The 12,392-nt window shown below is 36.1% G+C and overlaps 1 protein-coding gene across 1 annotated transcript; it reads left to right on the plus strand.

Moving 5' to 3' along the window:
* Positions 1 to 8,714: 8,714 nt before the first annotated feature.
* Positions 8,715 to 9,475, plus strand: LOC131942812 (NXPE family member 4-like). Its single transcript, XM_059302747.1, has one exon. The coding sequence runs from the start codon at positions 8,732 to 8,734 to the stop codon at positions 9,473 to 9,475; it is 744 nt and encodes a 247-aa protein (XP_059158730.1). The 5' UTR covers positions 8,715 to 8,731.
* Positions 9,476 to 12,392: the final 2,917 nt, after the last annotated feature.

The following is a 12,392-nucleotide window of genomic DNA, read 5'->3' on the forward strand; positions in this document are numbered from 1 at the left end:
TTGAGACCAAAGCGAGTGTTCTGCTTTCTGTCCGTGTGTGTTTTTGCATTTGTGATTGTATCAGCATTACCTAGGTGAGTACAGTAGTGACGTTTCCAAATTTAGATGTCTCTTTCAGTTTATTAAACTTCAGGTGGAGGAAAATAGGGGTGATTCGTTTTAAAGTTCATGGAGGATGACCCTCAACTATGTAGAACAAGCAAAACATGTTTGGTTGGTCCTATTAGCTCTACACTTTTAATACTTGTAGAGTACTCAAGTGATTTCATCTTTATATTATTAGTGACGTCTATGATGAGGGATTATTTTGCCTTTGTAACTAGTCTTTAATATTTTTGTAAGGTACTTTTGCGTCAAATGATATTTGCCTATGTCAGCAACCTGCCGAATAACTATCTATATATATAATTCTCTTCTTCGAGCCGTTAGAAAACAAGCTGCAAACGCTCTCCCTACCTCCCCACCCCTACATGGTTTTAGTGAGCTGTGTTCACTCTAAATGTTTACAAGCAGAGCCAACGATTTTAAACGTAGGGGGGGGGGGCGAGGGGGGGGGGAAGGAAGGGGGGGTTATGGTCCTTAACGAGCTACTTATAGTGTTTTAAAGAAATATTTTCAGTGTCAGCGTTGGTACTGTCGAATTCACAAATTATGAATTATTGAAAATTAGAAACAACTAAATAGCGGCGTATGTTATGCCGCGGGCCGGCTCGTTACTTTAATTAAAGTTCAGTGTTATTATAATAATGCATTCATAATTTGATAACGTTAAATATTTTATAGCAAACATAATTAGTCGGCTTTAAGAGAAATGAGAAAATGTATGTCTGAACGTAAATGTCTAATTAAGTTACGTTATAAGTTAGGTTATGGCTAAGCCTGTTATCTTAAGTTTACTTAAAATCTCTGGTCCGGTTTAAACAGTTTATTTTAATTTAGGAAGAAATATTTAGCAACAATTAAGATCTTTCATCGGAACTAAAAGCTTAAAGCCCAGTGTTTTAATACCGCCTACAGTATTTCAAATCTTTATGGAATTGAGGTAGAATCAATAAAGATTCTTTAATAAAAATCATAGAAAATTAAATAGCATTTACATATTGCATTACATTTATTATTTTTATACACAAATCAATAAATAATAAAAAAGTAAAATAAATGAATTTAACTTATCAAAAAGATCACACATACATACTTAAAGTTTTTATGTAAATTAAATAATTTTAATACTATTTTATACCATATTCTTGACTGAATACATCATTTTAAATGTTTTTAACGTTTAAAAAGATATATTCTTGATTGAGTACATCATTTAAAATGTTTTTCAGAATGCTTACTATTATAAGTGTATTGTTAACATATTTTCTCTCTCAACAGGAAATGGTATCTAAAGTTTAACTTAGAAGAATTAATGCAAAACTTTGACTTAAAACTCAATGTTTTCGGATTTAATCACCAGGAATATGAGTTTAAAAATAGGTCTATTCTAACTTGGCAGACACATTTATATAATGTTTTTGACCGTTTCAAGTCTTTGACCCTGGATACATGCCCCAACCAGTGTAACAAGACAGACAGTTTGTGTAAGGCTGTTACTTTTGATGACTGGGCTAATCTGATAGAAAGTTCCAACATTAACTTTGTGCCTTTACTTGAAGACAAAGAGTACATTTATGATTTTGAGAGAGAATATTTGAGTTACCCGCCCTTGCAAGATAAACGGGAATTACCTGATATGACGTTATCGAAAGTTTTTCTGCAAGTTGGCAAGGACAATGTGAGTCATTGTAATATTAACGACGTCATCAATGGTCGCGTGGATTTAGTGGATGGGTACGGAAATCAAAGAAAAACAGGCGGTGATGAGGTCCGGGCGTGGATTGTGGGTACCTATGATACAAGTTTCAGGGCCGCTGGTCAGGTGACTGACATGAAAAACGGAAGTTACCAGATTTCTGTTCGATGTTTGTGGCCAGGTTTTGTAAAGGTAAAGGTCATAATTAAGTGCAAATAATCATATTACATATCAAAATTTAATCGTATATATATATATATATATATATATATATGCAGAGAGAGAGAGAATGAGTAACATTTAAAATGTTAATAACAATAACTATTTCTTTCTATAGTTTAAATTTCGAGGATAATCATTGATTGTGTTTGTGGGAGGGTGGATGGATATGTTTGTATAACTTTAAAAAATAGCGCGTACACCGAGAAATCTGTTAATGCTATGCATAATAAAGCGTTAGGTGAAATTATACAAGTCAGTATTGACGTTAATGAAGTAATATGATGTCAATCCTTCCCTATTAATGTTTTTAAATGTTAACTATATTCAATTCGCAATGAACCTTAATTAGCACACGTCATGGCCTTTACATATGCATTTTTCTAAAATGCCAATGAAGGTCATTTCCGGGACGGTTAGTGTTTAAATATAGACAGAAAAGGGTTCCCAGAAAGAACCGCAACGGAAAAAAGCGCAACGGAAAAAAGCGCAAATCAAAAAGCGCAACGGAAATAAGCGCACACGGAAAAAAGCGCAAAGAGAAAAAAGCGCACACAGAAAAAAGCGCAAAGAGAAAAAAGCGCAAACGGAAAAAAGCGCAAAGAGAAAAAAGCGCACACAGAAAAAAGCGCAAACAGAAAAAAGCGCAAACGGAAAAAAGCGCAAAGAGAAAAAAGCGCACACGGAAAAAAGCGCAAAGAGAAAAAAGCGCAAACAGAAAAAAGCGCAAAGAGAAAAAAGCGCACACAGAAAAAAGCGCAAACAGAAAAAAGCGCAAACGGAAAAAAGCGCAAAGAGAAAAAAGCGCAAACGGAAAAAAGCGCAAACAGAAAAAAGCGCACACGGAAAAAAGCGCAAACGGAAAAAAGCGCAAACGGAAAAAAGCGCAAACAGAAAAAAGCGCAAACGGAAAAAAGCGCAAACAGAAAAAAGCGCACACAGAAAAAAGCGCAAACAGAAAAAAGCGCAAACGGAAAAAAGCGCAAACAGAAAAAAGCGCACACAGAAAAAAGCGCAAACGGAAAAAAGCGCAAACAGAAACAGAAAAATGCGCAACCAGAAAAAACACAACGAAAAATGTGCAAAAGAGAAATTTAGCACAAAGACCATATGGACTAGATGACACATTTATACATGACTGTTAGGGCTGCTGTGAGAGTGTCGTGTTTGATCACGTAATCTACTACCATTTAAAGCGTACCACTACCATCTGCATTCCCATCACCACGATACAGGCGATAATCACTTTACACAATGCCTATTATTTTCTTGGTCAATAATTATTCAACTACTATTCTCGTATAAACATAAAACTATCGACATTACACGAAGTATCTTTCACATTCTCCCTAGTCCGAACTACCTAGCTTGCATACTATAACAACCCGTTCCTATGGCAAAACTTCACTCTCTTTCATCCGCGTCATCAAACATGCATTCGTCATATCTCTCGTAACAACATTCATTCGCACCAAAATAACAATTTTGTATTTAATATTTTTTCACATCATGACGCACCTACCTACCTACTACCCACCTACCCACCTACCTACCTAACTACCCACCTACCCACTTATCCACCTACCCACTTACCCACCTACCCGCCTACATACTTACCAAACTACCCACCAAAAAAGTATCGGCGAAGTTCGTAAGCTTCGTAAACTGTAATAGACATCTTTTTTTAATGAAAATTCATTGACATCATTGACATATGTTACATATATGTTACATTTTGCGACAACCTTAATTAGTGCGTTGGGCTTGTATGAAAACTCACTTCGAACTAACTCAATTACATGCTATTTATTTTAACATTACACGGTAAGCGTCACCCAACTGTTGTGATGTGAGGCGAGGACAGGTTCGACAATAAACCAACACGAAAGTACGAAAGAGACAAAGATTGCCTATTAGAGAATGGACCCCTTAACTTTCCTAACCCCACCATTTATTATACCCTACCTAACCTCTAAATTTACTGCGCTAAATGTCACTTCCCTCCCAATCGTTCCTATTCTACAGAATTGTGTATACTATTTATTTACATTCTTTAATCTCAATATAACTAAAATAGACTTTTGTTTGTAGGGTAATGAAAACATGTAAACAAAAGGGACGCTACTCTAAATCTATGCGAATACTTATATGCAGTGTGGGTGGGTGGATGGATGTGTGGGTGGTGGATGGATGTGTGGGTGGGTGGATGGATGTGTGGGTGGGTGGATGGATGTGTGGGTGGGTGGATGGATGGGGGTGTGGGTGGGTGGGTGGATGTGTGGATGGGTGGGTGGATGTGTGGATGGGTGGGTGGATGTGTGGGTGGGTGGATGGATGGGTGTGTGGGTGGGTGGGTGGATGTGTGGATGGGTGGGTGGATGTGTGGGTGGGTGGGTGGGTGGATGTGTCGGTGGGTGGATGGATGTGTGGGTGGGTGGATGGATGGGTGGGTGGATGGATGTGTGGGTGAGTGGTACGCTTTAAATGGTAGTAGATCACGTGATCAAACACGACACTCTCACAGCAGCCCTAACAGTCATGTATAAATGTGTCATCTAGTCCATATGGTCTTTGTGCTAAATTTCTCTTTTGCACATTTTTCGTTGTGTTTTTTCTGGTTGCGCATTTTTCTGTTTCTGTTTGCGCTTTTTTCCGTTTGCGCTTTTTTCTGTGTGCGCTTTTTTCTGTTTGCGCTTTTTTCCGTTTGCGCTTTTTTCTGTTTGCGCTTTTTTCTGTGTGCGCTTTTTTCTGTTTGCGCTTTTTTCCGTTTGCGCTTTTTTCTGTTTGCGCTTTTTTCCGTTTGCGCTTTTTTCCGTTTGCGCTTTTTTCCGTGTGCGCTTTTTTCTGTTTGCGCTTTTTTCCGTTTGCGCTTTTTTCTCTTTGCGCTTTTTTCCGTTTGCGCTTTTTTCTGTTTGCGCTTTTTTCTGTGTGCGCTTTTTTCTCTTTGCGCTTTTTTCTGTTTGCGCTTTTTTCTCTTTGCGCTTTTTTCCGTGTGCGCTTTTTTCTCTTTGCGCTTTTTTCCGTTTGCGCTTTTTTCTGTTTGCGCTTTTTTCTGTGTGCGCTTTTTTCTCTTTGCGCTTTTTTCCGTTTGCGCTTTTTTCTCTTTGCGCTTTTTTCTGTGTGCGCTTTTTTCTCTTTGCGCTTTTTTCCGTGTGCGCTTATTTCCGTTGCGCTTTTTGATTTGCGCTTTTTTCCGTTGCGCTTTTTTCCGTTGCGGTTCTTTCCGGCCACCACAGAAAAGAAACTGATGTTTTCACTGAACTGCAAAATGGCATTATTTTATCTTCTTCTGCGAAGTTAATGGCTGTCCTTTTTTTTAATACCTCACTCGACAGACTGTAGACTAATTATCAAATTATGTTGCTAATAGTTGTTCATTAATCTAATTTTTTAGCAAATAATTAAATTATCCTAGGAATAAAGCAAAATGTAATGTTAGGAACAAGTAAAAATAATCAAAACGTGTGCATCTATAATATGATAAACGACATTAGATTAATTTTTATATTTGACGTGAATGATTACTTTAAAAGAGAAACATACAAATTATACTCGCTAAATGTGAAAGATGTCGTTGTTATATTTACACAATTATTCTACTAGTTTCATTGTAGATCTAGATGATCTTTTGTCTGTTATAAGATGCTCGTAGCTGTCGCCTACCCACGGGAATACCTGGCGATCACAATGTATCAGCGCCTTGCCGGAAACTCACGTTACATCGCAGGAAAGTTTGTTCACAATGAAGCGGAAGAGGTGATATTATTTTTTACTCCGTTTAACATTTAGAGTTGTCTGTTTTAATAAACACGATAACTGCCACAATTTGTATCAGAATTTTTGTTATTAAATGTTCAGTATGCATTTTTATGCTCCCAGTCCAGGTTTAACAAACTTTTTTAGCGTAAAATAACATAAATCTAATTAATTAATTACAACATTATTTGTTATTTGTGTAAAGAAATTTTGATCGTAACTCAATCGTATTGCATTTTACTTTTCTACTCTTCTTATTATAATAATTTATTTTATTTTGTCCCTAAAAATTATACGAAACTAAAATTAAAAGATAACTGTATGCTGATTTAAAAAAATAGATATGTAAACGGTACTTATGTGTAAGCTTATTTTTGTAAATGTATAAAACAGCTTATTCTCATAGCCTTAAGTTAGTTAAGAAGAGATTCTGTAGACGGATTGCTATTAAAAATATTTGTTAGATTAGTTTATTTGGATGAAATCACAGGTTACAGTTTATTTTCAGTAAACTAAGTCCATAATATCCATGCTTACTTCTTTTTAAAAATTAAAATATTCCCTTAATTTTTTTTTGGTTAATCATTTTGAAGAGTTTTCACAAAAATGTATAGTTACATTATACAATTAAAACACCAGGTCTAAATAAGATAAGATTTAATACAGTTACATGATCTATTAATAGACAGTTAAAAATCGACTTTCATGCAAAGGATTAGGTGTCCCAAAGTTTCTAATTTTTCAAAGAAAATGCCAAATTATTTTCTCCATGAAAGGCACTGTGACACAATTTAGTATTCGCTGACATATACAATGTCTACACCCGTATGACGTAACAGGTGACTGTATGCTGGGGCCAGCCAGACGTACCAGGTAGACCGTGTCTCTGTAACCTCACATCCACCAACAGACATCCTTTTTACTGTGGCCGTCCTCTGGACAAAAGGTCGGTATTAAGTCTTATACGGACTCAAGGTCTTTAAGTACTATTTCATTGTTTGTTGATTGTTGAGCAAATACCACATATAGTACAAACGGAAAGTTACATGCAGTGAAATCACATGCAACTCAAAATATCTATACATACATATTATTATAAATATAATTAGGCATAGACGTGGACTATTTGTCTTCATCTCTAGGATATTTATTTGTTCAAGAAATCTTTTGTCCAAGATCTTTTGTCCGTGAAATAATATGTTCTTTTTCTGATATATTTTGTTCAGATATTTTGTCCTGAGATCATTTGAACTTAAAATACGTTGTCTGGGATATTTATTTCTGAGATAATTAATTTGCTCTAAGATCTTTAGTCACTGAAACTTTGAATCATATATAAGCACGACAAAGACAAAGATATATCATTATAAATCTGTTTATGAAAGTAATATCAAACAAGAAAATCGAACGTCTATTTACGGTGTTTATTTAGGCTGACGTGCGAGAACTATGTAGCCTCACTATCTCTTCCATTGACCAGACCTACTGTCGCAACTCGGGCAGAAATAGATGTAGTCAAGTCTGTAACTGTCAGGTAAGCGATTTTATGTCTCTGGTCGATCGATAAACATAATGTAGTTACCTTCGTAAGATGTTCTGCTTAGTAAAAGTATTGTTTGAAAGATATAAACTTAACAGAAATTTCAAATCATTGTAAAAGAAAAAACCCAACATAAATGTATACAGACAGCCTTCTTTTTTTTCTCTTTCAATATAATAACAAGTAGTCAGTAAAGTAAATTTATCGCTCTTATTTGGCTCTTTAAATTGGATTTTAAACAATTTCCAATTCTTGTTTTACAGAGATATAAAGGTTAACGCTGTTCAAGCTGATATCGAATTTCGCGTCAGCAACGCAGGTAAAATCAACCATTTTCCCAACAGTATTAAAAAAAAATCATACTTATGGAATGGACCATTTTAGAAACATACTCAAGGAAGTTATTTTAAACTACATCTAAAATTGTTCTTTGAACATAAAAAATATTGGAATAAACCGGCAGTGATCTCCCCTAAACTTTCTCGAATATTCTTATATAAAATAACAGGGGATGGGAACTCCGGGCTATAGACATGATTTTTAATCCATTTTAAATACTTAAAGTTTTAAAAATAGAATAAAATCTCGTAGACAAATTAATTGCACACCAAGTGAACGCCCAATAAAAAAGCGCATAATAGTGCGCAATATTATTAGTACTTTTAAAATTTACATTTGTTTTTTGAGAAATCGGAAATAGCGTAAATTACTACTTCCGGTCAACGGAAATTACTCAAAATTTAACAGAAGGTAGAGATTTAGATCTTTTACTTACATGTGAAATTTCGTTTATCTATCTGAAATAGTACTCAAGTTATAGGCTTTTGAAAAATTCAAAGTAGGAAAAGTACCACTTCCGGTTCTCGGAAATCGCTCAATAGTTGATAAGGATCTACGATTTTGATAAAATACTTATATATGAAATTTCATCAACCTAGCAGTAACGGTACTCAAGTTATCGTGTTTACACACGGACAGACAGACAGACACACAGACAGACACACAGACAGACACACAGACATACGGACAAGATTGCAAAATTATGTTTTTCCGTATCAGTGAGGTGTAAAACGTCGAGATTTGTAAAAATCTCGATTTTTTTTGCACGATTACAAGACTTTCTCTATACTTCGTATATACGAGAAAGTAAAAAGTATGCGATAAATTCATCCTTCATGCAATGTGTAGTCTAATCGGATAAAATCAAATAAAAAAACAATTTTATGTTTAATTGTAATATTATATATATATATATATATATATATATATATATATATATATATATATATATATATATATATATATATATATATAAAGAGAGTGAGAGAGAACAGATACACTTGTTTTTTTATTTACATTTAGCCTCTCTACCAGCACTTCCACCCTGTTATAAGACGAGCCCATCAGCTACCTGGGAAATGACCAAACCAAAAGGCTACTGGTCACCTGGAGGAGTCTGGACATCTCTGGTCTGTGACCATTCCTACCTAACCCCAGGTCTGGCACTAGACTGTCTACGTGATACTAGTATTTGGGTGTTCGGGGATTCCAATGGCGTTCGTCTCTATTGGCAGCTTGAAAGTGTGACTCGGTGCAGCACCACGCAACCAGGAGCATGGCCGCACAAAGCGGTGTGCAAAAACAAAGGAAACAATATCACTTTGTCATTCACCCCACACGAATACCCGATTTATCTTGGTGCCTCTTGGACAACTAAGCTCCCCTACGATGGTGTAGTCCAGCATATAGACGCCTTGCCTTCAAATGGTAAAATAATTGTCATATTCCATTACTATCTTCACGCAATGACGTCACATTTGAGTTTTGCCGAGCTACGTCTTAGATCTGTAACTGCAGCCTGCAAGCGACTTTTGGACAGAAACCCTGATGTAACAATAGCTTTCCGTGGTCCACACGTTTCATCATTTGAATGGGACATCAATCACACCATAAGTGGAGACAGTCTGGGAACATTTTATGTAAAGATTATTTTAAATGTGTTTAAAGATTTAATGAACAGAATAATTTTTTTAGACGTTTGGGACATGACAATAGCTTTGGAGAACTCAGAATTTCATCCAACGGATGATGTACCTAAATACATGCTTAATATGTTGTTGTCATTTAGGTGTAACACTACCGGGTATTTTAGACATCGTTAGAATTTTAGGAATTACAACTTTTGTTGAAAACAAATTATTTGGATCAGGAATCCAACATTTTTAAATTTCTGTATCATAAATATTTATTTTATTGTTTAAAAAAAATTGGCATGTAATGGAGGTAACGTTCAATGATATTCTGAAATTCAGCACACATCGATATGCCTTAATCGTTTGACTAGGAGTGGCCATTGCGTTGCTGCTATAGCCTGTCGTCGCTTACGCGCCCTTGATTACCGCTAGTCACCCTTCAGTGCTCAGATGATTATTTCAGGGCTGTACAGCTTTTATTGGATTAACTCATGCGTCACTACAAATACACAGAACGAGGCCGTAGTATAACACGGAAAACTTATCTATCATCTTCCCTAGTATTATTTATCACCTACCTAATGGTATCTGTGTGTTACTACTTACACAGGTATATAATCTAGTTGAGAATTTTAATAAACTAAGAGCAAAGCAAGTACAAGCAAAGCATGGTTTAGAATGCGATCACAGTTCAATATAACAGACATATACAGGGGTTGTTCATTAAAACACATTTAACAACCACCTAAAAATAATTCTCTATTCAGCTTTATTAATATTTCGTTACGTGGGGTGCTGTAAGGTGATAGCTGAATGAACATGCTCATTTGTGCCAGAGAACATAAATCCTCATGCTATAGAAAAAAAGCAACATAAGAGTTAACGGCGATTTAATTATAAATTCATTATGTATGTTTTTTGAACCATGAAATTTAGCCTCAAACTTTGCGATATAATAACCCGACTTTTCAAAAGGGTTTTTCAAAGCCAATTCAACATTAGAATAGCTGTATCCTGTTCAACCTGAACGCTATGTTGAAATCAGTGGCGTAGTTAGAATTTTCAGGCCCCTGTGAAAAATTATCATTGGGGCCACTTCGTCTGTCGTTAGGCTACAACTGAGTTCAATATTCAAAGGCAGCGAAGAAATCGACTGCTATTTACGATGGATAATTTTAAATAATACTAGAATACCCGTCATCCGTTGGATAACTGTGGGTTTCGGGGGTCATCCATCAAAAAACATCACGTCTGTCACTCAGAGGCATAGCGAGCCTTCCCGGCGCCCGGGGACAAACTTTTCGATTTTAACCCCCCCCCCTCAAACTTTTGATGTGCACCCCCCCCCCACTCAAACTTTCGATTTGAACCCCCCTCAACCTATCAATTTATTTTTCCAAACCATTTTGGCGCCCCAACATATGTCCCCCCCCCTTCCCCCCTCCACCTCCCCACCCCCCCCCCTCCCCCCCCCCCGCCTCCCCTCCCCACCCCCCGCCTCCCCTCCCCATCCCCCGCCTCCCCTCCCCACCCCCCGCCTCCCCTCCCCTACCGTCCCCCCCCCCCCCCTCCTCGGTACGCTACTGCAGTGTCACTTATCGTCACAAAAAACAGACCCCACATTCAAATATATGTTTTTTATCTTTTAAAAACACCGAAAACACCGATTTCGGACTATCCCTTCATAAACTGACGTCACAGGTGACCTACTCAACTCTACTTCACCTGCCCAGTGTCCTGCCAAGTCTCAGACAACATGTTTTTATCGTTTAAAAAACAATTCCAGCCGAGCATGTATCTGACCACACTATCCTTTCATATGCTTAGGACAAAGAAACAGATGAACTCTACTTCACCTGCCCTGTATCTTGCCAAGTTCAGATAGGCAACGTTATCATTCACATCTAAAAAAAAAATTGAAAAAAAAAATTTCATTGACATATTGGTCTAGAACCCGTGCCTCCTGCATGAGAGCTGACTACGCTACCATTTTAGCTATTTACTCGTGACGTCACAAGTGAATTTTTATACTATACTATGTGTCTCCTTATGCAACTTGATTTACGCGTATAGATTCTAGATCTAGATCTAAAAATAAGTCTAGTAGTACTAACTTTCAAATTAAATTTTATCTTAAATAAGCCAAACAAAGATTTATATAAAATAATTAAGGCCTGAAATAGATTCTAGATGTAGAATTTACATTGAATCTAGTGACCTACATCTAGGCTAGATCTAGATCTAGGCTAGATTCATAAATTTCCTTCGATAGCTGATCTTTAGATCTAGAGAAATTTATCGTAAAACTAAATGAAAAAGACAGTTGAAAATTGATATAAGTGTTGGAACGTAATAAATACAGCAAACGGACGTATTGTTAAAGTTATGACCGACAGAAAATTAGATTTAGAACGCGTTAAACTTTTGAATGGGAACACAATTTTCTTCAATAGACGCCGCCATTTTATTGTACTAAAGAGTAAACAAAAACCTGTGACGTCACTATTCCCACAAAGTTTAGTCAAGGTTTTAACATTTTAAAAAAAAATGGGTTATTCTGCGTAGGAATAAATCAATTAATTAATTAACGTCTTTAAATAAATTTGTGATCAACAGTCTGTCTGCATTAAAAAATTATTCTCTACCTGCATACCATTTTACAGCTTTCCAGATAGAGTCGAACATATCACAATTTTCGATCAGGCAAACAAACAAATAAATATTCAAACATGTAAACAAACTTGACTTTTAGTAGTATATAGATAAATATTCTGTACATTATTTTATACGTCCTCATTGTGTATTTATACTATATTATTATGCTGACCTACTGCCCCGTAGCTTAGTAAAATTGTTACAGACTTACATTTAATTTGATGTTTAAGTATTCAGACACATAAGGCGGTTCGGAGGTGCCGTCCACATCGGATAATAACATTTAGTGTGACAAAACATTGTATACTTTACTTACAAAACTAGATACTAAAAGATTAGTGAGAGTTTGGTGACTCCCCACTGACAATGCGAAATTGTTGTGGTCGACACCTTTAGTAAACGAATAGGGTAACACACGAACATATGACGCCACTAACCAAAAATTTAAAAA

This window comes from Physella acuta, unplaced genomic scaffold, assembly GCF_028476545.2.
Source record: "Physella acuta isolate Inbredline_101_S28 unplaced genomic scaffold, ASM2847654v3 ptg000426l, whole genome shotgun sequence".
Lineage (NCBI taxonomy): Eukaryota > Metazoa > Mollusca > Gastropoda > Physidae > Physella > Physella acuta.